The sequence below is a fragment of the Haliotis cracherodii genome, unplaced genomic scaffold (genome assembly GCF_022045235.1).
Source record: "Haliotis cracherodii isolate W230 unplaced genomic scaffold, xgHalCrac1.p SCAF_17, whole genome shotgun sequence".
NCBI lineage: Eukaryota > Metazoa > Mollusca > Gastropoda > Lepetellida > Haliotidae > Haliotis > Haliotis cracherodii.
Genome location: NW_027266272.1, coordinates 10,249,798 through 10,277,451, shown reverse-complemented (window position 1 = coordinate 10,277,451; position 27,654 = coordinate 10,249,798). Strand labels below are relative to the sequence as shown.

The following is a 27,654-nucleotide window of genomic DNA, read 5'->3' as shown; positions in this document are numbered from 1 at the left end:
CAACTCTGCGCAGCGAATTGCGATCCCTTTGACTACAAGGCTGCCTATGTCCCCGTGCAAGGAGTGAGTGAATGAGTTTGGTTTAACGCCGCTTTTAACAGTATTCCAGTTATATCACGGCGTGTCAGCTTAATGTGGGAGGAAAGCCCGAAGTGATGCAGGTCTCAGACGTTTACTGCTTCGGTGAAATCCACGAGCACGGGTATGGTGCTGACAAACCTAGAAACATAATCGGGGCGAACCGGGATTCGAACGCACAATTATAGGTTTCTGGCATGCCCAAGGGACGCAACTCTGCACAGCGAATAGCGATGCCTTTGACTACAAGGCTGCCAATGTCCCCGTGCAAGGCGTGAAGGAATTACAGTAACACGTATTGACATTTCATAAGCTTTTGATGGCTGTGAAGATATCAGGTGAGGTGAAATTGGGTTTAACGTCGCGTCCAAGATTACTGCACTTATCGGCATCGGTATCAGTCCGGACTAGTACAAGCAGGCACACACACTCACACGTGCATGCACGTCGTTATATAAGTGCAATAATCTTGGACGCGACGTTACATCCAATTTCACCTCACCTCACTAGATGCCCTGAGTCTCGTTTTCATAAAATGAAACTTAATAATAAAACCTGACCTGCCACATTGTAATACGTTCCCTTTCACTCTGATTCTTATCAACATCAAATAAAACATTTATAAGTAAAATATATCTGCCACTTTGCAATACCTTCTCTTTCACTCTGAATCGTATCTTCATCAAATAAAACATTTATAAGTAAAAGATATCTTCCACATTGTAATACGTCCCCTTTAACTCTGAATCGTATCTCCATCAAATAAAACATTTATAAGTAAAACATATCTGCCACATTGTAATACGTTCCCTTTAACTCTGAATCGTATCTTCATAAAATAAAACATTTATAAGTAAAACATATCTGCCACATTGTAATACGTTCACTTTAACTCTGAATCTTATCTTCATCAAATAAAACATTTATAGGTAAAACATGTCTTCCACATTGTAATACGTTCCCTTTAACTCTGAATCTTATCTTCATCAAATAAAACATTTATAAGTGAAACGAATCTGTCACATTGTAATACGTTCCCTTTAACTCTGAATCTTATCTTCATCAAATAAAACATTTATAAGTAAAACATATCTTCCACATTGTAATACGTTCCCTTTAACTCTGAATCGTATCTTCATAAAATAAAACATTTATAAGTAAAACATATCTGCCACATTGTAATACGTTCCCTTTAACTCTGAATCGTATCTCCATCAAATAAAACATTTATAGGTAAAACATGTCTTCCACATTGTAATACGTTCCCTTTAGCTCTGAATCTTATCTTCATCAAATAAAACATTTATAAGTAAAATATATCTGCCACATTGCAATACCTTCTCTTTCACTCTGAATCTTATCTCCATCAAATAAAACATTTATAGGTAAAACATGTCTTCCACATTGTAATACGTTCCCTTTAACTCTGAATCGTATCTTCATCAAATAAAACATTTATAAGTAAAACATATCTGCCACATTGTAATACATTCCCTTTAACTCTGAATCGTATCTCCATCAAATAAAACATTTATAAGTAGAACATATCTGCCACATTGTAATACGTTCCCTTTAACTCTGAATCGTATCTTCATCAAATAAAACATTTATAAGTAAAACATATCTGCAGCATTGTAACAAGTTCCCTTATTTTCCTCCTTTAGTTTTTAGATTCTAAAAAATGTGACAACAATCGATTTAAAAAACAATGTCCTCAACATCCCCCTCGAAGACATATTATTTTATGCACTGTGTTATAAATTCACAATGATTATACAGATATGAACAACTGGTGTGTCTGGTGCGGAAGTGTTAAAACGTGACGGGTTGTGTTTTGGATATGTAAATAATGTTCATATGTGATATATCAGGCCTCAGAGGGACTAAAGAATGGGATGGAAAATGTTGCTGGGATTGACACTGTCCATGGTTGTTGCTGCAAATGGTATGTGTTTTGCTTTACTACTCTGTTACTGGTGTAATTCTTTCAACAAATATGACATATCTCCTTACAACATGTCGTCTCTTCCAACTTAATTTGATGCGTGGATACTGCTCTTTTGAGCAAATTAAAATATGTCATGAAAACGCCCGTGAACTAACATGATCATATATCACTCGCCTGCTCCATCGGAATGCCTGGTTAGAATAGGTCCCCACCAACCGATGACGGTTGTGAGAGGCGACCAAATGGATCGGATGGTCAGGCTCGTTGATTTGGTTGCTAGCGCGGATCGGACTCCGATGCAGGACTCCGAATCACCAGATTGTCTGGTCAAGACTTGATTAATTACAGACCGCAGTCATATAGCTGCAGTATATTACTGTACTAAATGTGTAAAGTTTTGGTTTTTGAACATATCACACTTCAGAATTTGTAGTAAAGTAGACCCCGACAGCGAAACTCACTGACACGTACACGTTTAGAAAAACCATTAATCTCTTTATGTTGTGTGCTGTGTAAATTTTTGCTTTTAAACATATCATATTTCAGAATTTGCAGTAAACTGGACCTCGACAGCGAAACTCACTGACACGTATTAATCTCTTTATGTTGTGTGCTGTGTAAAGTTTTGGTTTTAAACATTGTATTTCAGAATTTGCAGTAAACTGGATCGGTTAGCAGGCTAACTACTTATGTTAAAATATCTACAGGACAAAACACGACGATGTTTATGTATAGAATATAACACGTCCGAGGGTTGTGATGATATTTCAAACCCGCATCCAGAGGGGCTTTCCCCGAGGGATTTTCCGGGGGAAAGGGTTTTAAATATCATCACAACCCTAAGGGAAGTGTTTTATCTTCCTTATAAACCGATTTTGAACCTTAAAACACATACTTTCCATGAACCTTAAGAAACGGGCGTAAAATATCTGTTGCTGGCGTACGGATCTTGAAAAAAACATTCTAAAAAGGAGTGCGGCTTATCAACACCTCTTTAGCCTTGTGGTACACTCACTGGGCTACAGATGTGATGGTTGCGAGTTCTATCCTCGGGAATATAAAGAAAACGTTTGTCATTTGATTTTACATTTCATTACATGTCACAATCTGAACTGAAATTATATTAATGAAATACCCAGGCATTATATAAAATCCCTGGGACATTATAACACATTATATAGCAAATGTGACTTGAATGTCATATAAAATCCCATGGACATTGCAACGTCCCTGTTTATGAGATTTAACCCGACTGGAGAACACTAGGGTGACGTCACCGGAGGTTTATAAGGAATGTCTTATACGATGCAGGGGGACTGCTGTGCGGCGTCAGGCAATAAATACTAAATTTACCTTTTTTATGCAAATTGTGTGAATGCCGGGTGCTACCGGTAGGGCAGCACATGCTAACCCTTTTCGCAAACACCTGGTGTCATCACTGATTTTCAGTGACCCATTAATTTTCACCACTATTACGCCAAATGGAATCTGTTTCGGTGGATAATCTAGCCTGGTTATTGTCATGCATTGAAAATTACTATTTCTCAACATTTTCTTCTCCACAATTTGCTATAGACTGAATCGGCCCACATGTAAATTATTTATGTAAATATAAAATGTCAACCCCAGACATGTCAATAACCAGTCTCGATTCTATGCTGAAAGTGATGTCATTTGGTGTAAACGGCAAATTAGCGGTTAAACGTAAATGAATGGATCACTGAAAATCAGTGATGAGAGGTCAGTGTTGACACATAATATAGCTTAGTAACTTCGAGATATCTGGATATTCGAGATAGCGAGTCATGGTCAGCCAGTCATATCAATTAACATTATTTGAGATCCATAAAATACGATTGCATATACGATATATTAAGACAGCCTCTGTATGCTACGGCAAGATGAAATGTAAATTGTACCTTTCAGCAGATGGCGCGTTCATCGACAACAGCTGAGTGTTACGTGATTTTGATATTTTCAAAAACTTGAACATTATTTTGAACGAAAAATGTCAGCTTCAGATGTTTGCTCTTAATGCCGCTGGGTTCGATTTGGATATGGTGTGTTGCCTCATGCGGCTTTGGTTCCTCTGATTCGTCTTCGCTTGACACTATTAATGTAACCACGAGGTAACATTGGGGTTTATGTATGTATGTATGTATGTATGTATGTATGTATGTATGTATGTATGTATGTATGTATGTATGTATGTATGTATGTATGTATGTATGTATGTATGTATGTATGTATGTATGTATGTACGTGTGTGTGTGTGTGTGTGCGTGCGTGCGTGCGTGCGTGCGTGCATGCGTGTATATATGTATGTATGTATTTAAATAGAACACAGTGGCTGAAGTGCATGTTGATTGTCTAGCGTGTATGTATGTGCAACATAGTAGATGAAGCACTCATCACACACCTGCGAAGTCCAATAAGCAGCTTAGATGATGATGAAACCAACCACAGTGACAGAACAGTTTCTCTCACCAAGCCTTGATACAGCGCCGTTCTTTGTCTGCAGCCTCCTGCACGGAGCAGTCATGTGTTAACGGCTACTGCAACGACAACACTGGATGCAGGTGCTATCACGGATTCACGATGGATCCTAACGGCGTCTGCGTTCCATTTGGTAAACTTAACTCAATACACGTTGTAATAATGATATACCGTGTATTAACAATATCTAACGCAATTTGCATTGTATAATCAAAATATAACCCTCCCTAATGCATATTGTATTAACTATGTATACAATTTCAGACATTGTATCGAAAATATAAAACGCAATTTACATTGTAAAAACAATATAGAACCCCATCTAATACACTGTACTGACAGAAAACCTCCACCTACTATACATTGTATTTAACAATATATTACGCTTCTTAAGATGCATAGCATCAACGATATACTCACATATAGTACAAAAACTGGCTAATACGCGATGAAAAGACAATTTGAAATTCTACGCCATAAAATCATGTGGTTAAAATTAATATGGGTGATAATGCGATTTTCGGAATACAGTATGTAGGGGAAACCCCTTTATTCTCCATTTGCTGCAAAATTGTACAGATGAATGAAAAACAAATATATCCCCGAGAGCAACAATTCGTCTTAAATGGCATGAAAGTTATTTATTTGTCAACATAAACTCGTGACCATAATTTCAGACATTGTCATGACGAATAGAAAAAGTTGTTTAACAAACGATCACGTAATTGTTGGTATTTATATGTCTGATGTTATAAGAGGGTCTGCACTGTAAAATGAACAGCCCAACATTTGCACGTGTCAGGCCAACCTACCTCTGTTTTTTTTCCTGTAATGTAATCCTGTCAAATGAAAAGTCTAAATCAGAGGCGTATCTTTCTGTGGTAGTTATTAAACGGGATATACAATGCGAATCTGTAAAATATTCTCAAACTGTTTCTACTCTTCATAACAGTGTCTGAAATTATTGTGACGAGGTAGTATGGACAAATAAATAACATTCATGTCATTTTAAGACGAATTGTTGCTTTCGGATTTATATGTATTTTGCATTTCATCTGTACGATTTTGCAGCAAACGGACTGTAGTCTGGAAAAGAAGTTCGGAGAAATACTTCACCTAAAAACTAAATACATAGTGATGGAAATCATTCGGGGACTTGTTAATCGTCCCATTGAACAGGGTTTTCGTATATAAAATGATTTGCTTGATTTTTAACCATGGCCGATAACTCTTGAAATGGTTTACTTTCTTCTCATCCATCAGACCGCTGTACTCAAGACCAATGTCGATATGGTGTTTGCTCCCACATAACGTTTGTTTGCACCTGTCAAGGCGGCTATACCAAGGACCCCAATGGCAACTGTGTGCCCATCGGTACGTGTATCTTTCCTTGTGGAATCCCTTTGTGGGGACACGCTATTTACAACGAAGATTTACAGCTTTCATGACTCAGCAGAGCTTTCAAAAGATAATTTATGGTAGATATGTCGAGGACATTTCCAAACCTGACACATCAATGATTACAATGATGTCTGATGCAATTTTTTCGTGTTTTCTTCAGGTAAACAATTAACTTGTCTTTGCGTGTGTTTGTGATGGATGCCACCGGTGGGGCAGGATACGCTCACCGCTTATCGTCATTATTTGATAATGATTCATGAACACATGCTGCTCCTATAGTCGGAATTGCATAATCGACTCTGCGTTAAGCAGTGGCCGTGAATAGCTGGAAAATTGCTGATGCGGCGTAAAACAATATTCATTCATTCATTCATTAAGCAGTGATATATCATCAATATGGAAATGGTTTTGTTGCTTTAACGATCATGTTTATGGAATATACTACACTTAGTGCAACACTTCAGAGTGTGCATGACGGCACATTTAGTCTCTGCAAACATTTTCTGAGATGGTGATGATTTCAAAATGGTTTGTGTTGATAATTATAATTTTATATTTCCTAACGTTACAAAGGTATTAAGGGGCACGGGTTGCCCAGTCGTCTAAGGCGCCGCGATTAGCTGTGCAGAGTTGCGCTCCTTGGGCACGCCAGAAACCTATGATTGTGGGTTCGAGTCTAGGTTTGTCAGCACCATACCCGTGCTCGTGGGTTTCTCTTCGGGCTTTCCTCCCACATTAAGCTGACACGCCGTGATATAACAGGAATACTGTTAAAAGCGGCGTTAAACCCAACTCACTCACTACAAAGGTATTGATAGAGATGGGTGTTTTAGATGATGAACACCGTATTTCCGCTACTAGACGGTGGTATCCAATAGAACCTGTTTCTCTATTTGACCCCGCATCTAACCTAGATGAATCGAAGACGGTTCTCTAATACAAACCCAGTCAAGTAAAACCCCCCAATTAATGGCCCCCATCTAGAAATTAAACGATGAATGGTCCCTCAGGATATAGATGTCTGATATTCAATAACCCGTCGGTCAGTATGAGTAATGTCCAAGGGTAAACTCCGTGGCGTCTATAGTAAGAGATACGGTACATGTTATGCATTCTCTGGTTTAGTTTTAATCATGGTGAAGCGTTCCTCCACAGAACGGTGTGCAGTGGATTCTTGTCCGAACGGATTCTGTTCCAGTTCAGGGCAGTGTTTCTGCAAGTCTGGGTACTTCAAAGGACCGAACGGCGTCTGTCTGGCAGTTGGTGAGATCTCGTATAACTTTTCCCTTAAGTGTCGTAATTATTGAATTCTTTCGCAGATATCTACAGTAAACTACGGTTATAACGAACACGCTTATAACGAACTGACCGATATAACGAACTTATTTTTTAGTCCCAACTACGGTTATAACGAACCAAAATTTGTGGTCCCTTTGAGTTCGTTATAACCGTAGTTTACTGTATATGATAGTTGGAATACATGACCTTTTTGAAACGTGTGGAACTACCAATATTGACCATGACAGGATGGAAATATTTTCAATATTATTAACCCCAATGACGGATTCTTTCTTTCTCCAGATAAATTTCTGATGAACACGATTAATGTGTCGAAGGCATTAAAAAATTGATTTTATTTCTTTGTGAGTTCAAACTCCAATGAACTCACACAAAGTGAAAGTCAATTCTTATATTTTTAACACAATTTCTTACCTCAAGGAAGCAGGCCTAGACACAATTATATTTTAAGTACGTGTGATTTCATGTTTACACTGACAGCCACACAACATCCAGCTGTATCGGGGAACAAAATAGTTCCTCAAAGAGAGAGGTGTTCCTAAAAGAACGAATGTATGCACAACTTGCTCTTCAGAAACATTTGACACAACACATGTATTCAAATAACATCACCATTAAATGTGAAAGGTCTTTTAACGAACTACCTCAGTAAGTTAGTCACAATGACAGCGCATCGTAATACATTTAAATCAAGTGCAAGACGTCAAAACGGCCGATACGATAAACGTGACGGGAGAGATTTCGGTTGTAAATGAACCTGTGGTTACATGTTTTAGTCATCATTGACCAATTGACCGATAATTGAAAGGTGATGAAAGATGTGTAAAATAGACACAAAGGTAAATTCATAGATTGCAGTAGACTGTCACTGTCAGCCTATACACGGATTGAGTCGATACTGCGATAGTCTGAATGTGCATTTCTTCGTTTCGTTCACTAAGATGGGTCTAGCGTGGATATTAGCGAACGACCATGCAGTCAAACTCTCTGATGTTTCACATGTATACTAAAACGATTAAAGGGTCTAAATGATCAGAAAGAACGCTTCTGTATGTATTCGTGCTAGGGAATTAAAAACCCCCGATATATTACTAAAGTCACTATATGTGTCATTAAAATGACCAGTCCTGTATTTTCATGGGAAAACATGTTTTTCCTGTCGTCTACGGCACCGCAATTCGATGTGCAGAGATGCATCACTTAGACGTACCAGTAACCTATGATAGATGGTTAAAATTTCGGTTTGGTCTGATTCTGTTTCTAGGTTTATAACCACCATTACTGTGTTCGTGGCAAACATCAGAGACCTGCATCACTTCGGGCTTTCCTCCAACATCAAGCTGACAAGCCGCGATATAACTTGAATACTATTAAAATCAGCTTTAACTCCATCCCACCCATCACTGAAATAATATGTATCATCTGGGTGTGGAGAGTAAAATATTCAGCAAAACATTAGGTTTAATTTCACAAAGTTGATCAGTTTACTGTCGATAATGCAATAGGCCTTCTTAATATAATTGGCAGCTTGTAGTTTCAATCTTGTAGGTGGGGCACGGGTGGCCCAGACGTCTACGGCACCGCTATTCGCTGTGCAGAGTTGCGTCCGTTGGGCACGTTAGAAACCTATGATTGTGGGTTCGAGTCCCGGTTCGCCCCGATTATGTTTCTAGGTTTGTCAGCATCATACCCGTGCTTGTTGGTGTCACGAAAGTGGTGAACGTCTGAGACTTGCATCACTTCGGGCTTTCTTCCCATATTAACACGCCGTAATATAAGTGGAATACTGTTCAGAGCGGTGTCAAACCCAACTCACTCGCCCACTCACTTTTATCTTGACCGTGACTGTTCTGTGCGTGCAGCTCCTTGTGACCCGGACACGTGTGTAAATGGTCAGTGTGACCCCATCACCCAGGCGTGCAAGTGTAAACCTGGCTTCGAGAAGAACATAAATGGTAGATGTGCTGCCTCAAGTAAGTACGACAATTACTGCCTTAGTAACGTGCCTGTTACCCAACTACCACATAAATATCACGGCACTGCGGACCCTGTATCAAGGGGACACAACTTTGTACATATGTGTCACTCAGCTGCCGTATCATTAGTTCGTGAGTTGGAATACCCAATCATCCCCAGCATAGTCGTAGTAGTCTGTGGATAACTCCAACTATTCCGCTCTCGTACTGTCGAATGGACCATTATTGATAAATTAATCTAGCCTACAATAAAAATCTTCCTAGTTTTGATTATACCTGGTTGACAGGGCATTTGAAGTGGAGACCGGCGTGGCCTACCATTCACCCGGTAGCATTCTAGGAAACCATCGGGTACACACTCTTGACGTATGTAGATGTCCATGAGGGATAATTTTTTATCGACCCACATGAGAATCCTGTGGTTTCCTCTGGAATGCTCCTATTGTTCAGTTCAGGCTCGCGGAGGGCATCAACGTGTTCTTTTGTGTTGCTGGTGGTGGTTCGACAGGGCTCACCCTCCTCCTCTCTCCCCCCCCCCCCCCCCCCCCCCCTCCCCCCGCCTCTCTTCCTCACCCTCTCTCTCTTACAACAGTTTTTCACGACTACCGATTGATGATTGATAGCCTTAAACAACAAACAAATCAGTTCAGGCAAATCAGGGTCTGGTCATCTTAGTCTGACCATGAAATTAACCCTACAAGGCTCTGGTTGTAAGGGACCTAATATTCTGATATAACTGGAAAGAAAGTGCTGGGATTTTCGATTTTGTTCCTGAAAATTCTTGAAATATATAATGAAGCTTGTGGCCGTTAAAAAGAGAAGAAATTGCCAGCCACAAAAAATACATTGTTGCAAGGTGTTTTTCTTCAAAACAACAACTCAAAGTTTGTTTTTTTTTTCTCATTTTGTAGCTGCATATCTTTAATGCTTTGGGTTTTGTTAACCGTAGCCGAGTGCACGCTGACTTGCGAGAATGGACAATGTGCAAAACTGCGGAGTCAGCAAGAAGTGTGCTACTGTCACGTTGGGTACACGAACCATCCCGAGAACACCACTAACTGTGTTTCAGTTGCAGGCCAAGGTAAGTTTGACGTTTTGTAAATTATTTTCTCAACATTGATATCTAAGCTTTTCTATCCATTTCCTTCCTCAAATATAAAATCCAAGATCATCCCGAACACAAAATTAATCTAAAGTTCTTATGAAAATAGAATGAATAAATGTTTTCATATGCATTGACAAAAAAGATCAGCATGTAACTTTATATAAGGATTGCCGGCAGTCTGAAGTCCGTGCTTTAATTTGTATTCATCAATTGTGAAGCTTCCGCCAGGAGAGCGGAAGGTTCGGGGTTGGATCCCCGGCCGCGTCATATGAAAAGACGTTAAAAGATGGTACTTGTTGTTACCCTGCCTGGCGCTCAGCGTAAAGGGGTTAAAACACGGACTGATCGGCTGTACTGTGTCCGAGTGGCATATCCATGTTAAACTGCGATATGGTGCCATCTTCACCACACCTCACCCAAATTGTGACAATTAAATTCCCACCGTCATCTCTCTTCAAAATACTTTACAGGACATAAAACTACTCGCACGACGTCTCCATCTGCATCAACATCCGCCAGACCCCGTCTGAACAGCGACGGCGACAGACAGAACACCTCGCCATACCCACAACACATGCACACGGCTCAGCAAGACACCGCCCAGACAAAGCAACTTCCGCCGACGCTTATCTCGCCTGAACCAAGTCGCCAGGATTCGGCACCACATAAAACACCGTCTGAAGTCTCCAATAAGCCACCATTTCATCTTGTCCTCAACAGGCAACACTCGCTTTCCGTGACACCATCTGAAAGACCCTTCAGGCCACAAATACCCTTACCTCCCAACCCGATACAATCTCCGTTTTCTCAACTTTCACTGGCACCACCTGAAAATGTGAAAGGACCACGAATACCCTTATCTCCCAACCCGATACAATCTCCGTTTTCTCAATTTTCACTGGCACCACCTGAAAATGTGAAAGGACCACGAATACCCTTATCTCCCAACCCGATACAATCTCCGTTTTCTCAACTTTCATTGGCACCACCTGAAAATGTGAACGGACCACGAATATCCTTACCTCCCAACCCGATACAATCTCCGTTTTCTCAACTTTCATTGGCACCACCTGAAAATGTGAACGGACCACGAATACCCTTATCTCCAAACCCGATACAGTCTCCCTTTTCTCAACTTTCATTGGCACCACCTGAGAATGTGAATGAGCCACGAATACCTTTATCTCCCAACCCGATACAGTCTCCCTTTTCTCAACTCTCATTGGCACCACCTGAGAATGTGAATGAGCCACGAATACCCTTATCTCCCAACCCGATACAATCTCCGTTTTCTCAACTCTCATTGGCACCACCTGAGAATGTGAATGAGCCACAATTACCCTTATCTCCCAACCCGATACAATCTCTGTTTCCTCAACTTTCATTGGCACCACCTGAAAATGTGAAAGGACCACGAATACCCTTATCTCCAAACCCGATACAATCTATGTTTCCCCGACTTTCATTGGCACCGTCTGAAAATATCAATGGAGCTTTACCCCTGAACGGACTAAAATATCCGTTCCCTGCATCTACCAGGAGACTGCTAGATTTCCTTCGGGCTTTAAGTGGAAACGTAGGTGCTAACCCCGCCAACAGGGCGATTAACACGGAAGCGCAATTACCATTCAGGCCCATTCCTTTAGATTCCAGATCAACGTCAATGCTGATGGGGTTGTTATCAATGAACCAGTTTATGGAGGCAATTGCGTGATGGAACAGTTCTTGAAAACATTCGACAGTTTCAACATTTGACCATTTCCAATGGCAATGTGTGGATTGTAGGGAAGCATAAGTACCCATGATATCATGTCGGTGTCATAAGGCATTAAGATGACCGGTCAGGCTCATTGACTTTCACTGTTGGGGTTCATAATGCGTGGACTGTATTTGGTTCGTTTGGTCAAAATTTACAGGTAACTTTAATACAGATGGAATAGTTCTTTGTGTGTTGTTTACAAACTTTGACTAGTATACTCTGGCCTGGAGCGATATGTAACCTAGAAGTTGAACATTCTGAATAAAGTTTCTTGTTATGCTGAATTTATCTGAACGAACCATTCACTATAGCGGATGTCTACATGTATATGTATACAGCTTAAACTTGGTCGAACATAATGTCGGAATACCAACGCCTCTGCCCCTAGTGTCCGCTATGCAGAGTTGCGTCCCTGGTATTGCCTTGATCCAAGCTCCTTCCCAGCGCGTGACACCTTCGTTACACTCTCGGTAAAATCAGTGTGGAATCGGACATTATAAAAATCCCTAACCCCCCAAATATAGTCACGTTATTTATTAATGCTTTGGGAGTGCCATCATAGGGAATTTTGAAAAGGTTTCCGACTGCGAGATTTCCCAGGTGAATTTACCTTTTTGTTTGTTTGATCAGATTGGTTCGAGATTGCAGAGTAACGGAAAGGCTTCTTCCTTACATTCATACAATACCAATTACATGATAGGTGAAATTAAATAGAAATTAAATTTGACAAACAAAGAAAGTAATTTAGCTGGGACAAGAGTATTCGGCGTCACGGCAGTCATCACTTGTTTGTAAACACAGCGGTCAGTCGGTTGCGAGTTCAACTCCAAGCATGGTTGTGGCAACCTATCACAGTCGGGAGCTTTGACTTGTGGCAGCCATACTATAGATCATCAAGGAATGGGCTATCGTTGTGCGGAGCTTGGTTATGATCTTTATTATGACGATCAAGAAGTTCCATTCTGGTTTGACAGTACTTGCCCGTCGGGTACTTGAACGTCTACAGCACCGGTTACATTGGACTTTAAACATAACACTGACACGAAGTGGTATGACTGATCTATTACACTATGATTCAATGAATATGGGGGCTAGGTCATCCAGCACGCAAAAAAAAAGAAAAAAGTGGGAGGTTGAATATTGTACGGAAGCCTTTTAGGGCCATTTGTTTTTAAAAATTATTTTCGTTACTATCTTAAAAGTTTCAAGATACTAAGTTGAAATTTCAAGAAACTAAGTTGAAGTTTCAAGATACTTAGTTGAAATTTCAAGATAATAAGTTAACATCCTAAGATGTAAAAATATGTTTGAAGTAAATAATCTTGAAATATCAAGATACTACGGAAGCCTTTTAGGGCCATTTTTTCGATACTATCTTGAAATTTCATCTTTGAATCTTGAAATTTCAACTTAGTATCTTGAGATTTCAAGACAGTATCTTGAAATTTCAACTTAGTATCTAGAAATTTGAAGATACTATCGAAAAATACAAAAAAAACAAATGGCCCTAAAAGGCTTCCGTAATATTTTATTACGGCGCAGTCCACAATATTCCAGGTTGTCGAGACTGGGCAAGGCAAACCAAGTCACGATGTAATTCACAGAATATTCTTATTTCAGTTTGATCTTTCGACAGGCAAGAGATTCCTATTCCGCCATGGATTTCCTAACCTGAAATAAACCGATTTGAACAAAAATGAGTTTATTACTCTATTATCGTGGTATTGATAAATCTCGTTATCCACACCCCTTATCGACTGATTACTTAAGCACGATATTTCCTCGCTTGATGGAATACAGGGCTCATTGCGGTATATTTATGATAGTTTCTGGAATGTTTTTGAAGTGGAATTACACCTACCTCCATTGAAAATTGGTTAGAAAAGAACCCATTTGATTGGACGAAGTCCGTTGACCCAACCTAGATCGTATACATACTGATTATGCATAATCTAAAACAGGAAGTGATGTTAACCACATAATCCACACGTCAGACCACAAAATAGTGATGCCGCGATAATGTCGTGTTGCCCGCCCTTGAGTCGCATATGACAGGTACCTTGTTTACCGAACTCTATGAAGAAAATCGACATCGATCAGTCCTAACTGATGAGTCATAAAAGTTGAACAAAGAACAAGAAACATTTTGCGTATGATATATTTAATAGGTCAGTAAGCGTGCGCCATTACAATCCATAATTAATTAACTACGCTCATATGCGTATATATGCTACCACTGACAACTGTTTCCAACATGTATGTCTCAGCTGAACTTGTGATGCAATAATTTAAAAAGGTTTACTTTATGTTGTTTTCGGTTGTCGCTACACATAGCTAGCACGTCACATATTACACATACCAGGAATCTCTGATCGTGTGTTCGAATCCAGATTCGCTTCGATAAGCATGGAACATTGTAATAAGGGTTTCAACAAAGTGGAATTTTTCCCAAGTCTTTAGGCTTCTCTCACTATACAATTACACTCGGAGAAAACATCAACTTATAAGGTTGTAAATTTACACGTAAGTTATGTAAACATGTGATGCCTAGAATGACCCTTATTTAGCAAGACTAAGATTTTCCCCATGGTCAACCGTTCTCTGAAGCCAATCTGTCTGTATTTCACAGGTGATTATTAACACAGAAATTGTTCTCAGATGAAAAGAAAATGATTTTGTTCTTGGAGATCGTGAGCGAGTTGAAATTTACGGTCACATCGGCATTAGTTCATCCAATCAGTGATTAGATCAAGTTATGCATTAATAATATAACATTTAGACTATATAAAAACGTGTCTACAATAGTTAGTGAAGCAACTAAAATTATGAAAGGCTTTTATTTTTATAACTATTATGTAACGATAAAAGCATATGACTATACGTAACAGTACATCATAAAAGGCTATTGATCACCAGCAACCAAAGCTAGGCCACCATGTTAGAAATCATGGGGACTTGCGGTACCTCTGCTACCTGTACGGTACCCAATTTACACAATCCCTGTGGCTATTGGCGGCTGTTAGAAAGTTAATCCGGCGATTAACATTTACAAGTATACTACGATTGAAACTATGGTAATACTTTGAATGATGTGGTTTTACATCCCTTGGAGATAAATAAAAGAGAAGACGATACACATTAAATACGTTCGCCCAAGGACTGATGTTGTTGTGCTCATTGTATGAGTAACCAGTCAAAATCGACTATTAAAAAGTGTTAGGAATAAAGGTAATTAAATTTAGCATGGGCTGTACACTCCCCAGGGAGCTGAGAATGAAAATCGAGTGCACACTGATCCACTGACCGGGGTAATAATTTTAGCGCTCTGAGCATCATCATTATTCATATTTAATTATTATTTAATATTATCATTATTATTATTATGATTATTATTAAAAGAAAAAAAACAAAGTAGGTATCTCGCCAAATTAATGACTTGTTTGATCATGCAGTAATATTGTTACCTACAAGCACGGGGAATTAATGCGACACTGCGTTAGGCAACACTGCAGCCTGGGTGTGCATTGTTCTCCATCACTGTCAGCAGAGCCCGAGGCCAGGGCGTTCTCTTTGTTGTTGTTGTGCTGGGTTGCGGAGACAAGACAGGTGTCACATCGGTATGCGGCTTCTGTGATCTCCACATTTCAAGGATTTGTTAGTCGACACGTGCGTTTATCACTGACAAGAACGGCTATGTGTATAATACATATGTATAACATCTCGATCTACATTAAATGTGAAAGAGATTTTGCTGAAAAACCTCTGGGACAACTGAAAACGCTCCATGGAGATATAGGTGGTGGGGTAGCCAAGTGATTTAAACGTTCGCTCGTCACGCCAAAGACCTGGGTTTTATGGCCCACATGGGTACGATGTGTCAAGCTAATTTCTGGTGTTCCCCATCGTGATATTGATGGAATATTGCTGAAAGTGGCGTAAAACCACGCTCACTCACTCAATATTCACTTGTTATTTACGTAACAAAGGAAATAATGTCTGGCAACCTACAGGCACGTTTGACCTTGTGGTCTAAGTGCCTCATCATGATGAGAGAAGTTACGTCCCTTACACGTGCCAGGATTATCTGAGTGGGTTCAAATTTAGATTCGCTCAAATAAGAAACAGTACATAATAATACAGTAAACTACGGTTATAACGAAGTCAAATGGACCACTCATTTTAGTTCGTTATAACCGTAGTTCGTTTTAAGCATATATACAACATTTATACAGCAAGTGGCAGGGACCAAAAAGTAAGTTCGTAATATCCGTCAGTTCGTTATAAACGTATTCGTTATAAACGTATTTTACTGTATATGTTTAACCAAACTGGGAAATGTCTGCGACGCGTGTTACTTTTGCTTTCTCGCCATTAACACTGAAAAAAAATAATTTGCAGGATTGTCAGTTTATACGCAGGTTTATGTAAATGTGTGATCTTTAGACATAAGTGTATGTAAATGTATGTGAATGCGTGTAAATGTCATACAACAATTGCTTTTGCATTTTCAACGTCGCTATTACAACAATTGTTTAGCCAAGTAAGAATTTACAATTGAGTAAAAGTGTACATTTCTTTCATGATATAACTGTTGATAGCCAGGTCACGATCTCAGACAATTTCCTTGTAGATAAACTACTCAAAAGAGGTTGAAGAACACCCATTTTCTCAGATGACCTTTTCTGAATCTGGCATGGCCATGACAGATTAACTTAAGTCATATGAAACACATGAAGTACTGCTGTGCGGTGTCAGGTAATAACATCTTACCGAGTCAAGGGCGTTAACCGACTCTAAAAGTGCCGTGATATTGTTAGAATATAATTTGCTAAAAGCGGCGTAAAACCATACTCACTCACTCACTCTTTAATATGGTTTTACTGCTACTAGCACCTTCTTTATAAAATGGTTAGAACCTACACAGAAATGTTACTGCAATAAATAAAGAAGTTGTTCCTGAATATTATCTTGCCATCAATGTGTGTATCTATGTAAAACGTCAACGTCAGAGAATAATCAGCTTCGATTATCCAGTGGCTATAAACGGCAGGATAAAGCTGAAAATGATATGAATGGATCACTAACAATGATGGCACCAGGTGGTCTACCCTACCTGTAACCCCCCCCCACCCCCCCTCCCCCCTCACTCATACATACTGCATAAAGGTGTAAATGTCCTTGCAACACAGCAGAAATCCTGCCACACGACGGCGGCCTATACATAATCGAGTCTTGAATTGACAATCAAGTGATGGACCAGACAATGCTGCGTTACATTGGTCCATTTACTGATTTTGTTGAACTGTTTTAAGTTTCCGTCGGACCAAGTAACATACTTAGGTTCGGATCTGGCATGAGAACCGACGGTCACCGTCTTCTGGCACACTCAAGGGACGTAACTCTGAAGAGCGAATTTAGGAGAATTAGATGACTCGGGAACCGGTGCTCCCACTCCAAAGCAAAATATTTGTCGTTACACTTTATCAAATGAATTTACCATTTTATCAGTACCCGTGAAGATCCGGGGTAGAATAGGTCTTCAGCAACCTATTCTTGCTGTAACAGGCGACTATGCTTGTCGTAAGAGGCGACTAACGGGATCGGGTGGTCAGGCTCGCTGACTTGGTTGATGCATGTCATCGTATCCCAATTGCGAGGATCGATGCTCATGTTGTCAATCACTGGATTGTCTGGTCAAGCCTCGATTATTTAAAAACTGTCGTCATATGTAGCTGGAATACAGCTGAGTGCGGCGTTAAACAAAAAACAAACAAACAAACAAACAAACAAACAAACAAACAAACAAACATGAGGCTTGATTATGTGTAGGGCGCCATGATGAATATGAAATATGGCAGACATTGCTGACCGCCGCGTAATACTCACTCACTCACCCACTTTGATCTGTCCCTGTTCTGAGCAGGTCAAACATATAGAAAATGCCATAGCACAAACAGTCCGAAACAGACCGGGCACAAAAGAAAAACAAATTGCAGGAATATGTTATAACCCCGTTTTATATCATATCAGCTTCTAAGGAAATCTGAAGGTATACAACTGTAAGAAAATCTCAGTTATGGGCCTTTCAAAGGTCAAAGGTCATCGTCAGATTAGAATGGATGATGCATGTTATAATTCCTAATTGCCCCGAGACCGCCTCTGTGGTCTAGTAGTCCGGGGTTCGATACCCGGCCACGTCATAACAAAAAACATTAAAAGATGGTGCTTGTTAAACTGCCTAGCGCTCGGCATTAAGGGGCTAAAACAAGGACTGGTCGGCTCGGAGTCAGTATACCGTGTCTGAGTGGGGTGTCTATGTTAAACTGCGGCATGGTATTTCAGTAGGCTTGACCTTTAAACTCGACATTGGTCCGGACAAGTACAAGCAGCAAGACACACGAGCATGCACGTCACTATATAAGTGCAACCTAACATTAAGTCCATTTTACCTCACAGATTAATCTATTCCAACACCGATGACCGGAAGTGCATTTCTTACTTGAAGACCTACAAACGGAAATGCATAATTATTATGTTTTCCCATTGAACACTGAGCTGTATCATTTGACATCTTTGAAATGTTACCGAAACGACAGTAGATCTAGACAGAAAGTACCGTCATTTCGGATTTTCGGATTTTCGGATTTCATAGAATGGTGGTGATTGGGTTCCCTTCGTTTTTAAATGTCATGCAAACGCATGTTTTGTTCTTTTGGATAAACTAGTATCGAGTCTGGTATGTTATAGGATCATAATGCCGGTCACTATTCGGTTTGCCTGAGGCCTTCAACAGCCATCTCGGAAAAGTTATCTTTGATTGAATCGTGTTTGAGTGAATGAGTTTGCTTTATCGCCATTTTGAACAATATTTCAGGTATATCACGGCATGTCCGCTTGACGTAACTGACGTTTACCGTGTTTGTGAAACCAACGAGTACGGGTATGGTTCTCACAAACTTAGACACAATATCAAGGCAAACATAGGATTCGAACCTGATCGTGTTCGAAGAAATAAAAACCTTCATCTTTTGTTGGCGTTTCTGTATGACCACTTCATTGACTGTTGACAACGACAACAACAACAAATACATAAACAAAAAGTTACACAATACTATTAGACGTTTTTCAATTACATTTTATTTCAACCAATATAGACATTATTCTTCATGCATAGGTTGTATTGATCGAAATATATTAGGGTTACCATACATGAGATTATAAAGTTGTCGTTTTCGTCACTAAAATAAGTTTACAAATTAAGCATATTCTTCAATATATTACAAGAAATCAAACAATTCGTTCATGGCGAAGAAACTCAAAGCTGGATTTGAAAAGAGCCTCCTGTTTGGGTTCCTGTAGTTCAAATGTGGTGTAGGTCTGCCAAAGTTCCAGAACCTAGAAGCTTGGGGAGGCAAAGTAATCCTGTTTGCAGAATCTTGGAAGTACGGAATGAAATATGGATTGACTTGAAGAGGGACTACCCTTATCCTCCTCGAAGCTGGTGGTGGTAGATTTGGATTGGTTTGTGGTAGTACGCTTGGATTGGTTTGTGGTAGTACGCTTGGATTGGTTTGTGGTAGTACGCTTGGATTGGTTTGTGGTAGTACGCTTGGATTGTTTTGTGGTAGTACGCTTGGATTGGTTTGTGGTAGTACGCTTGGATTGTTTTGTGTTGGTACGCTGGGATTCTTCTGTGTTGGTACGCTTGCGTAGGTTGGTGGAACAGCTTGATTTGCTTCTGAAGGAACCTGGGTCGAAACTAAACAGAAGAATGAAATAAATGCCGTGAGCGTAAGTAAGAATACTGATACAACGGGATGTGCTGAAGAAACAAAATCGTCTTGCCCGGGGTACAGGTTGTCCAGGGTGCGTTCCACAAAGTGGTCATAGTGACCGTAACTCCCATACGTCAAGATAGACTTACGACTGTCGTAGCGCTGCGATCGCTTTGTGGAATGGGGCCCAGTTGAGTAAGGTGCCGCAATTCGCTGTTCAGAGTTGCGTCCCTTATGCGTACCGGGTTTGGATCCCAGATACGTCCCAATATTAATTATGTTTCAAGATTTATCATCACTATCCTAGGCCTATGCTCGTGGGTTTTACAAAACTCGAAGCCATCTAAAGCCTGCATTACCTCGGACTTTACTCCTTCATTAAACTGCTACGCCCTAATATAACTGAAATACCCGCTAACTATTCAAGACCAAAACATGGTTTTGTAACCAGGTTAGCTAAATAATATAACATACTCTTGATCAAATACAAATACAGTAAACCACGTTTATAAAAAAAAACACACGCTTATAACGAACTTACGGCTATCACGAACTTCTTTTTTGGCCCTGGGCATTTGAATATATTTAACTGTATATATGCTTAAAACAAACTACGATTATAACGAACAAAAATTAGCAGTCCCAGTCGAGTTCGTTATAACCGTAGTTTACTGTATACTACTTTTTATAGTTTATTGCATGACAGATTAACTATAGAAACAATAGATATATAGATAACCTATACAAATAATCGGTGGCCCTTAACATCTTTTGATTTGTATATTTGTAAAAGCGGTCACATGGGTTTTCTGTGTGAATATCTTATAACCGTGTAACGATGGTAGGATGTGTTTTTGGAAATACAAGAACATCAACACCATCACTAGCTGTATAACGGTAACAGCATCTGTACCGAACGTTTCTGCTAAAGAATTAGTGAGTGAGTGAGTATGGTTTTACGACAATTTTAGCAATATTCCAGAGATATCACGGCGGGGGACACCAGAAATGGGATTTACACAATGTACTTATGTCGGGAATCGAACCCGGGTCTTCGGCGTGACGAGCGAACGCTTTAACCACTAGGCTACCCGAACGCCCCTTTAAAGTGACTTGGATGTAACTCCGTTTTATACAGTATTCCAGTTATATCACGGCGTGTCAGCTTAATGTGGGAGGAAAGCCCGAAGTGATGCAGGTCTCAGACGTTTACCACTTCGGTGAAACCCACGAGCACGGGTATGGTGCAGACAAACCTAGAAACATAATCGGGGCGAACCGGGATTTGAACCCACAATCATAGGTTTCTGGCGCGTCCAAGGGACACAACTCTGCACAGCGAATCGCGGCGCCTTAGACGACTAGGCCACCCGTTCCCCCCATGCCAGTAGGAACCGTTTAACATATGATTGGGTCACAAGCTCTTCGATGCTGATTTGTCACGATATCACGGTCACGTGCACCGATGCACATTCTTTAGTTCAGTTTGTCCAGACTCAATTGTTTACACGCACGAGGGACATAGCTGGAATATTGCTGATTGCGGCATAAAATAGCATTCACTCACTCGCCACTTCAAATATATGGAGAATTCACTGATGCAACGGCTTACCCTGTCGGTTCATCACCAGGAGAAGGAACACAGCTCCAGCCTTCTTCAGCAACATGATTGCATGCAATGGCAGGTACTGAAATAGTTAAGTCAACACAACTACAGTAAACTACGGTTATAACGAACTCAAAGGGACTACTATATTTAGTTCGTTATAACCGTAGTTCGTTATAAGCATATATACAGCATAACTACAGCAAATAGTCGGGACTAAAACGTAAGTTCGTGATATCCGTCAGTTCGTTATAAGCGTGTTCGTTATAACCGTAGTTTACTGTATTACAAAGGAATTACTGCCGAGTCGAAGTATACACCATGTTTGATGGTGGCGACAAATGAAACACACCAGGTATGGTTATTCGATGGTGATGTATTTGATATGGGCATCATAGTTGGGTTTTAGACCTTAGGTTTGCAGGGTTTCGGCGACTGTTTTCATCGAAGGAACGTTTTTAAAACGTTTCTATTCCTTTGGTCAAATCCATTTTTCCAGTGTATACTTTCTTTAACTACCATGTACTGATGCAGTTCACAAAGGTGGGGATGTATCACTCTTAAATTGCAAATACGAATATTAACACTTAACAGTCATAAAATACCAACATCATTTTTCAAAATATTATTCTTTGTCGTTATATTTTTTAAATATAACATTTAAGTTTTTGAAGGAAAAGATACAAGATCATAGAGTTAGAGTATTACACTTGTATATATGAATAAATAGTTTTTTCGGATATAAGATTATTTTTCCATGAATGTAGTTTCTTGTAGGTCCCTTACCTGAATTAGTATAGCAGCGTTAACCACAGGAGCCCAAGCTACGCTGTCCGCTTCAGTCGCCCCAGTTTTAAAGTAAATTCTGACCCAACTTTTGACAGTGAGTGACCAAAGGCCTCCGCCTCCCCCCGGAGAAATCCTTCCTGTCACCACCACCCACATGTTAGCTGTCCATTACGGACAATATACCATCATGGTACATCATGGTGTCTGTCAGTCTACAAGGATGGTTATGTGAGTCGAGCGAGTTCATATCAATGTAAATACTGTAGAACACTAATCATGAGATTTGGAATGACATGTACACAGTCCCATCCAAGCCCTAACACTACGCTCACATCCTTCAACCCGTGGAGCATCTGGACACACTGATTCTAACATAGTTCATATACTGTTTATGAATTAAAATTAGTAGCTCATGATTATTATATGATTTTTGAATTTAAAAACCACCTAACGTTTACTGAAGTGTTACCCAATGTATCTACAAAGGTCCTGTTAAATCATTTGTATAAATTCCTGCTAAAAGACCACGGCAATATTACCATTAGACAAGTTCAAAGGACAGGGGTATAAATGTTGATATAACAATATACAGTCAGTTCTTGAACCACGTGTCATATATTAAAACACTTTTTAATTATTATTTTTTAATAAAAGCGACAAAGATATTTCATTATTATATGAAATATATGCTAAATTCCATTGTGCGCTTCCATATATATCATAAACACGTGTTTATGAATCACAATTACAAAGTGATGATTCTAGGTATTCGGAAAAAGGTGAGCCGTTCCTGTCCCATGGTGACAACAAAAAATTGTACGCATCGTGCATCACTTTTGTCACGCATGGTGCATCACTGTTGTCACTGATGCGTACAATTTGCAAATGTCCTGTACCTGTCTAGCATAAAATATGTTGAATGTTTTACTGAGGCCTTGAATGCGGTAACTTTGATAAATATTTTTTTAAGCCAGAGTCGTATGATCCTCATTGAAATCTTCGTAGTAGAGCATGATCCATTGTACCCCAAAGGTGGGTATGTGACACCAAAGGCTGGAGCTGCTGGAATATTGGGAAGTCATCCCTTATGATGCAGTTTTTGTCACTGTGAATCTGAAAGCGTAGATCTCAATATGAAACAGAAGCGATTCTGACTTATTTAAAACAAAGTGTAAATACACATATCATCAAGGGGTGGTCGGGTAGCCTAGTGGTTAAAGCGTTCGCTCATCACGCCGAAGACCCGGGTTCGATTCCCGACATGGGTACAATGTGTGAAGCCCATTTCTGGTGTCCCCCGCCGTGATATTGGTAGAACATTGCTAAAAGCGGCGCAAAACCATACTCACTCACTCACATATATCATCAAGAATGGTTTATGAGTGTACGATAGTCAACATATGTGAAATGATATTCAGAAGTCAATTGTTCTATTGCACCAGAGACTTATCTTTAGTCGATGAAATCAACGCATACAATTTCGATCCAATGTAAATAAATCTGACATGATAGAAAATATCCGGCACTTGAAAATACTTCTTGTCCATACTGTAACCACCCTAAAAGAGATGAAGATCTCGTACTTTTAATATACCAACGCTTATCGTCACTGCTACAGGACGACACATATCTTTGGGTGACACTAATTATGAGCCAGGGTATGTATCCAGAATATGGAGGTCTAAGAAAATGACTCCATGCAACAATATTTAGAGAAATCTCGGAGAAAAGTTGTATGATTTACTCCAAACCGAAAATATGAATATCGTATTTAAGTTATCCGTGATTTTGTATTGCATATATACGAGGGACACGAAGACAATCACACAAAATTACAGGCTCAGATGACTTTTGCAGGAGTGAGCAATGGTTAAGTGGACATACTAGTAATCAAATTAAACAACAATACTTTCAATTTTCAATTACATGAAAAACTCGATAAACCTTTTTTAATATCCTGGCACAAGGATGTCCTTCTCTCAAACTTCAAAGCCTGACCAGGTGATGTTTACTTTATGTTTATTTACAAATAAGTAGAGCACACACTGTGTTTATCGTAACCTTGATAGCCGTTGGGTATTTGCATAGTAAGCAAAAATGTTGTTCTCGTGAAAGATGACATTTAAAAAAAAAGATAACCGTCACCTGCAATACCCACGACAGCATAAATCACTGTAAAGGGTTCCTAATATTCATGGTGAATCCCCAAACAACGCCTACATACACCGGTATATAAACACATGGGACCTTCGTCAACTGTAAACAACGCTGGCTGGAAAAGGGTAAGTGTGTAGCTTCTCATAAGAAACTTTACCTACTTAAGGTCAGTTCGTTATAAGCGTGTTCGTTATAAACGTAGTTAACTGTATTCAGACAGGGTCTCCGTTGCCGAAGTGTTATCAAATTACTCACGCTTGAGTGAGTGAGTGAGTGAGTGAGTGAGTGAGTGAGTGGGTGGGTGGGTGGGTGGGTGAGTGAGTGAGTGAGTGAGTGAGCGAGTGAGTGAGCGAGTGAGTAGATGGGTGGGTGGGTGGGTGAGTGAGTGAGTGAGTGAGTGAGCCCGCTTCATACTGAGCCGTTTGCGGATCGAACCCAGATCTTCACCGCCCCTAATGCAGCAATAACACAGTAGAATAAGCCACATTATATATAACATGACCACCCGTGGCGTCGTTTAGCGAAGTGGTTACAGCGTTCGGTCATTATGTTGAATCCCCGGGTTCGATGCCCAACGGGTATGCTGGAATATTGGTGAAAGCGGCCTTACTTTCCGTTCGCTTATTCTTTATAACTCCCAACTACGTTCCAGGTGCTTTATCTTTTGAGAGCCTGGTTATGTCGATGAGTTTTACAAGGTAATGTTAAGTTTTCATGGGGCGGAATTAAACGTAAGTGCGTGAGTGCGTCAGTTGGGCTAACGTTGCTTTGAACAGTGTTCCCGTTATATCTCGGCGTGTCAGCTTAATGTGGGAGGAAATCCCGAAGTAAGGCAAGTCTCAGACCTTTGCTACTTTGGTGAAACCCACGAGCACGGGTAGGGTGCTGACAAACCTAGGAACATAATCGGATCGAACAGGGATTTGAAGCCACAATCATAGGTTCCAACTTTGAACAGCGCCTTCGACGATTGGACCAAACGTGACCCAATGGAATTAAGAAATAGCCAACTAAATTAATAAGGGTTGACGTTTATAACGAACACGCTGATAACGAACTGACGGATATAACAAACTTACTTTTTTGTTCCGACTATTTGCTGTAGTTTTGCTGTATATAAGCATATAACGAACTACGGCTACAACGAACTAAAATTAGTGGTCCCTTTGAGTTTGTTATGACCGTAGTTTACTGTAGTACAAATATCCTCTAAAGTCACACAATTATTTATCATGGCCCAACAAATATGTAAATTAAAAGTTTGTAAGTAACAATTGTTTTACCCCGCTTTAAACAATGTTCCAGCATGATCATGAATGCACTGCATACGTTGTTCCCAAGAGGGGAGTCACATCCGGGTATTCTACGTGACGAAAGCAACGTTAAACCGTTTGGCGACTTCGCCTCCCCATCGTTCCTTGTTAATGATGAAGATAATAATAAAGTCCATTTATAATGCATTAAATTTAGTGGGTGCTCATTATTACCCTGGTAAATGGATGTGTAGACTCTTTCATTCTCCGCTCCCTGGGGAGAATACAATCTAAGTTGCCAGTGAATGGTCAGATAATCAGTATTTCTCTGTTTGCAGGATAACGCATCACGATGAAGCTCGTGTTTCTTCTGCTCGTGTGTGTCATTGTGACACTGAAGGCACAGACAGGTCAGTGAGCTTTCAGTCTGTGGGACCCGTGAAGATCCAGGGTAGAATAGGTCTTCAGCAACACATGCTTGCCGTAAAAGGCGACTGTGCTTGTCGTAGGGGGGAGACTAACGGGATCGGGTGGTCAGGTTCGCTGACTTGGTTGGTGCACGCCATCGTATCCAAATTGCGTGGATCGATGCTCATGTTGTCAATCACTGGATTGTCTGGTCCAGACTCGATTATATACAGACCGCCGTCATATTGCTGGAATATTGCTGAGTGCAGCGTTCAGCAACAAACAAACAAAGAAACAAACAAACCATTAAGTCTGAGGTGACGGTGTTAATATAAGCGATATACCCTTTTCATTATCAGAAGAAATCTCGAGTCGATTGTTCGATGCCGACTAAATCATGAGCATGTGTTTCTGCATCACCTTTGAATAGCAATGATATAAGGTATTCGTGAAAACGTGAGTGTATCATCTCCCACCAGTTGTACCCGTCACAAACTCATGCAAAGGCAAGGCAATTGTTCACGAGATTATATAGTACAAAAAGTCAATATAGAGTCAAAATTGTATCGAACACACGATTTGTCACTGATCATGATGCGTCAACTTAGGAATGGCCCGCCACATGCCTGCAATACTTTTAGAAAGCTTTCCTGAGGCCTTGAATGTTGTAACCCAGATCAAACAACAACAGGAGAAAGTTCACTGTTGAAGTCATTCCTCTTGTTATACAGTCTTGTGGACAGTATATTGTCACACACGAAATCTAAATTTGCAACCGATGAGGGAGTTTCACTTTTTTTCATTTCTAGCTGGGGTAACAGAATCGTAACACTGAGGTTCCATTCCAGACAATTATGCATTTTGTTAGAACCGTTGTCGTCACTAAACTTTGGCGTCTATCGTTATCCCCAATTATGCACATATATATATGCATAATTGATTAGGCTTTTTTATAATTTCTTATTTTGGTATGTGTATATATTTAGCGTCTTAATGGTATATATATATATATATGGTACCATTAAGACGCTAAATATATACACATACCAAAATAATAAATTATAAAAAAGCCTAATCAATTATGCATATATATATTAGGCTTTTTTATAATTTCTTATTTTGGTATGTGTATATATTTAGCGTCTTAATGGTATATATATATATATATGGTACCATTAAGACGCTAAATATATACACATACCAAAATAATAAATTATAAAAAAGCCTAACCCATCTTGCTCGACATAGATCTCGCGTGACAAACTCGTCTGGTGTTGCACTTAGTAAAAGCGATGATACTCAACATGGAGTTATTTTAACTTTTGTTGAAACACGTTTGTTTGTTGTAAACTCCGCAATCAGCAATATTCCTGCTAAAGAATGGAGTCTGGACCAGACAAATCAGTGATTGATAGCATGAGCAACGCTCCACGCCGTCGTTGTTTCCATGGACCGCAATCACCTAAACACCCGATTCATTGACTTCTTGCAATAATCTATATGTTGTGGACACATTACTGAGTATTTGTTGCTATATTTTCAGCAACAACTCAAACTCCAGTACCTCAGACATACCCCCCATACCAGCCATACAACCCCTGGAT

At 39.9% G+C, this 27,654-nt stretch overlaps 2 protein-coding genes across 2 annotated transcripts; one reads left to right on the top strand and one right to left on the bottom strand.

Moving 5' to 3' along the window:
- The first annotated feature begins 1,968 nt into the window (after positions 1–1,968).
- On the top strand, positions 1,969–12,017 carry LOC139464360 (uncharacterized). Its single transcript, XM_071245888.1, has 8 exons — positions 1,969–2,023; positions 4,548–4,655; positions 5,786–5,896; positions 7,079–7,186; positions 9,085–9,195; positions 10,148–10,279; positions 10,774–11,387; positions 11,712–12,017. Exons 1-8 carry the CDS (start codon positions 1,969–1,971, stop codon positions 12,015–12,017), a joined length of 1,545 nt encoding a protein of 514 aa, XP_071101989.1.
- Positions 12,018–19,339: 7,322 nt separating this feature from the next.
- LOC139465168 (circumsporozoite protein-like) lies at positions 19,340–22,388 on the bottom strand. The gene is made up of 3 exons (XM_071246857.1): positions 22,230–22,388; positions 21,450–21,525; positions 19,340–19,821 (listed from the first exon to the last, which is right to left on the bottom strand). The coding sequence occupies exons 1-3, from the start codon at positions 22,386–22,388 to the stop codon at positions 19,340–19,342; spliced, it is 717 nt and encodes a 238-aa protein (XP_071102958.1).
- Positions 22,389–27,654: the final 5,266 nt, after the last annotated feature.

Excerpts from the sequence above, each read along its gene's own strand:
- LOC139464360 (XM_071245888.1), top strand. The coding sequence starts at position 1,969 with ATGGGATGGAAAATGTTGCTGGGATTGACACTGTCCATGGTTGTTGCT. Across the intron at positions 7,187-9,084 it reads CGGCGTCTGTCTGGCAGTTG|CTCCTTGTGACCCGGACACG; the intron begins GTGAGATCTCGT and ends CTGTGCGTGCAG. Across the intron at positions 11,388-11,711 it reads CACCACCTGAAAATGTGAAC|GGACCACGAATACCCTTATC; the intron begins GGACCACGAATA and ends GAAAATGTGAAA.
- LOC139465168 (XM_071246857.1), bottom strand. The coding sequence starts at position 22,388 with ATGTGGGTGGTGGTGACAGGAAGGATTTCTCCGGGGGGAGGCGGAGGC. Across the intron at positions 21,526-22,229 it reads ACGCTGCTATACTAATTCAG|TACCTGCCATTGCATGCAAT; the intron begins GTAAGGGACCTA and ends TAACTATTTCAG. Across the intron at positions 19,822-21,449 it reads CCTGGTGATGAACCGACAGG|TTTCGACCCAGGTTCCTTCA; the intron begins GTAAGCCGTTGC and ends TCTTCTGTTTAG.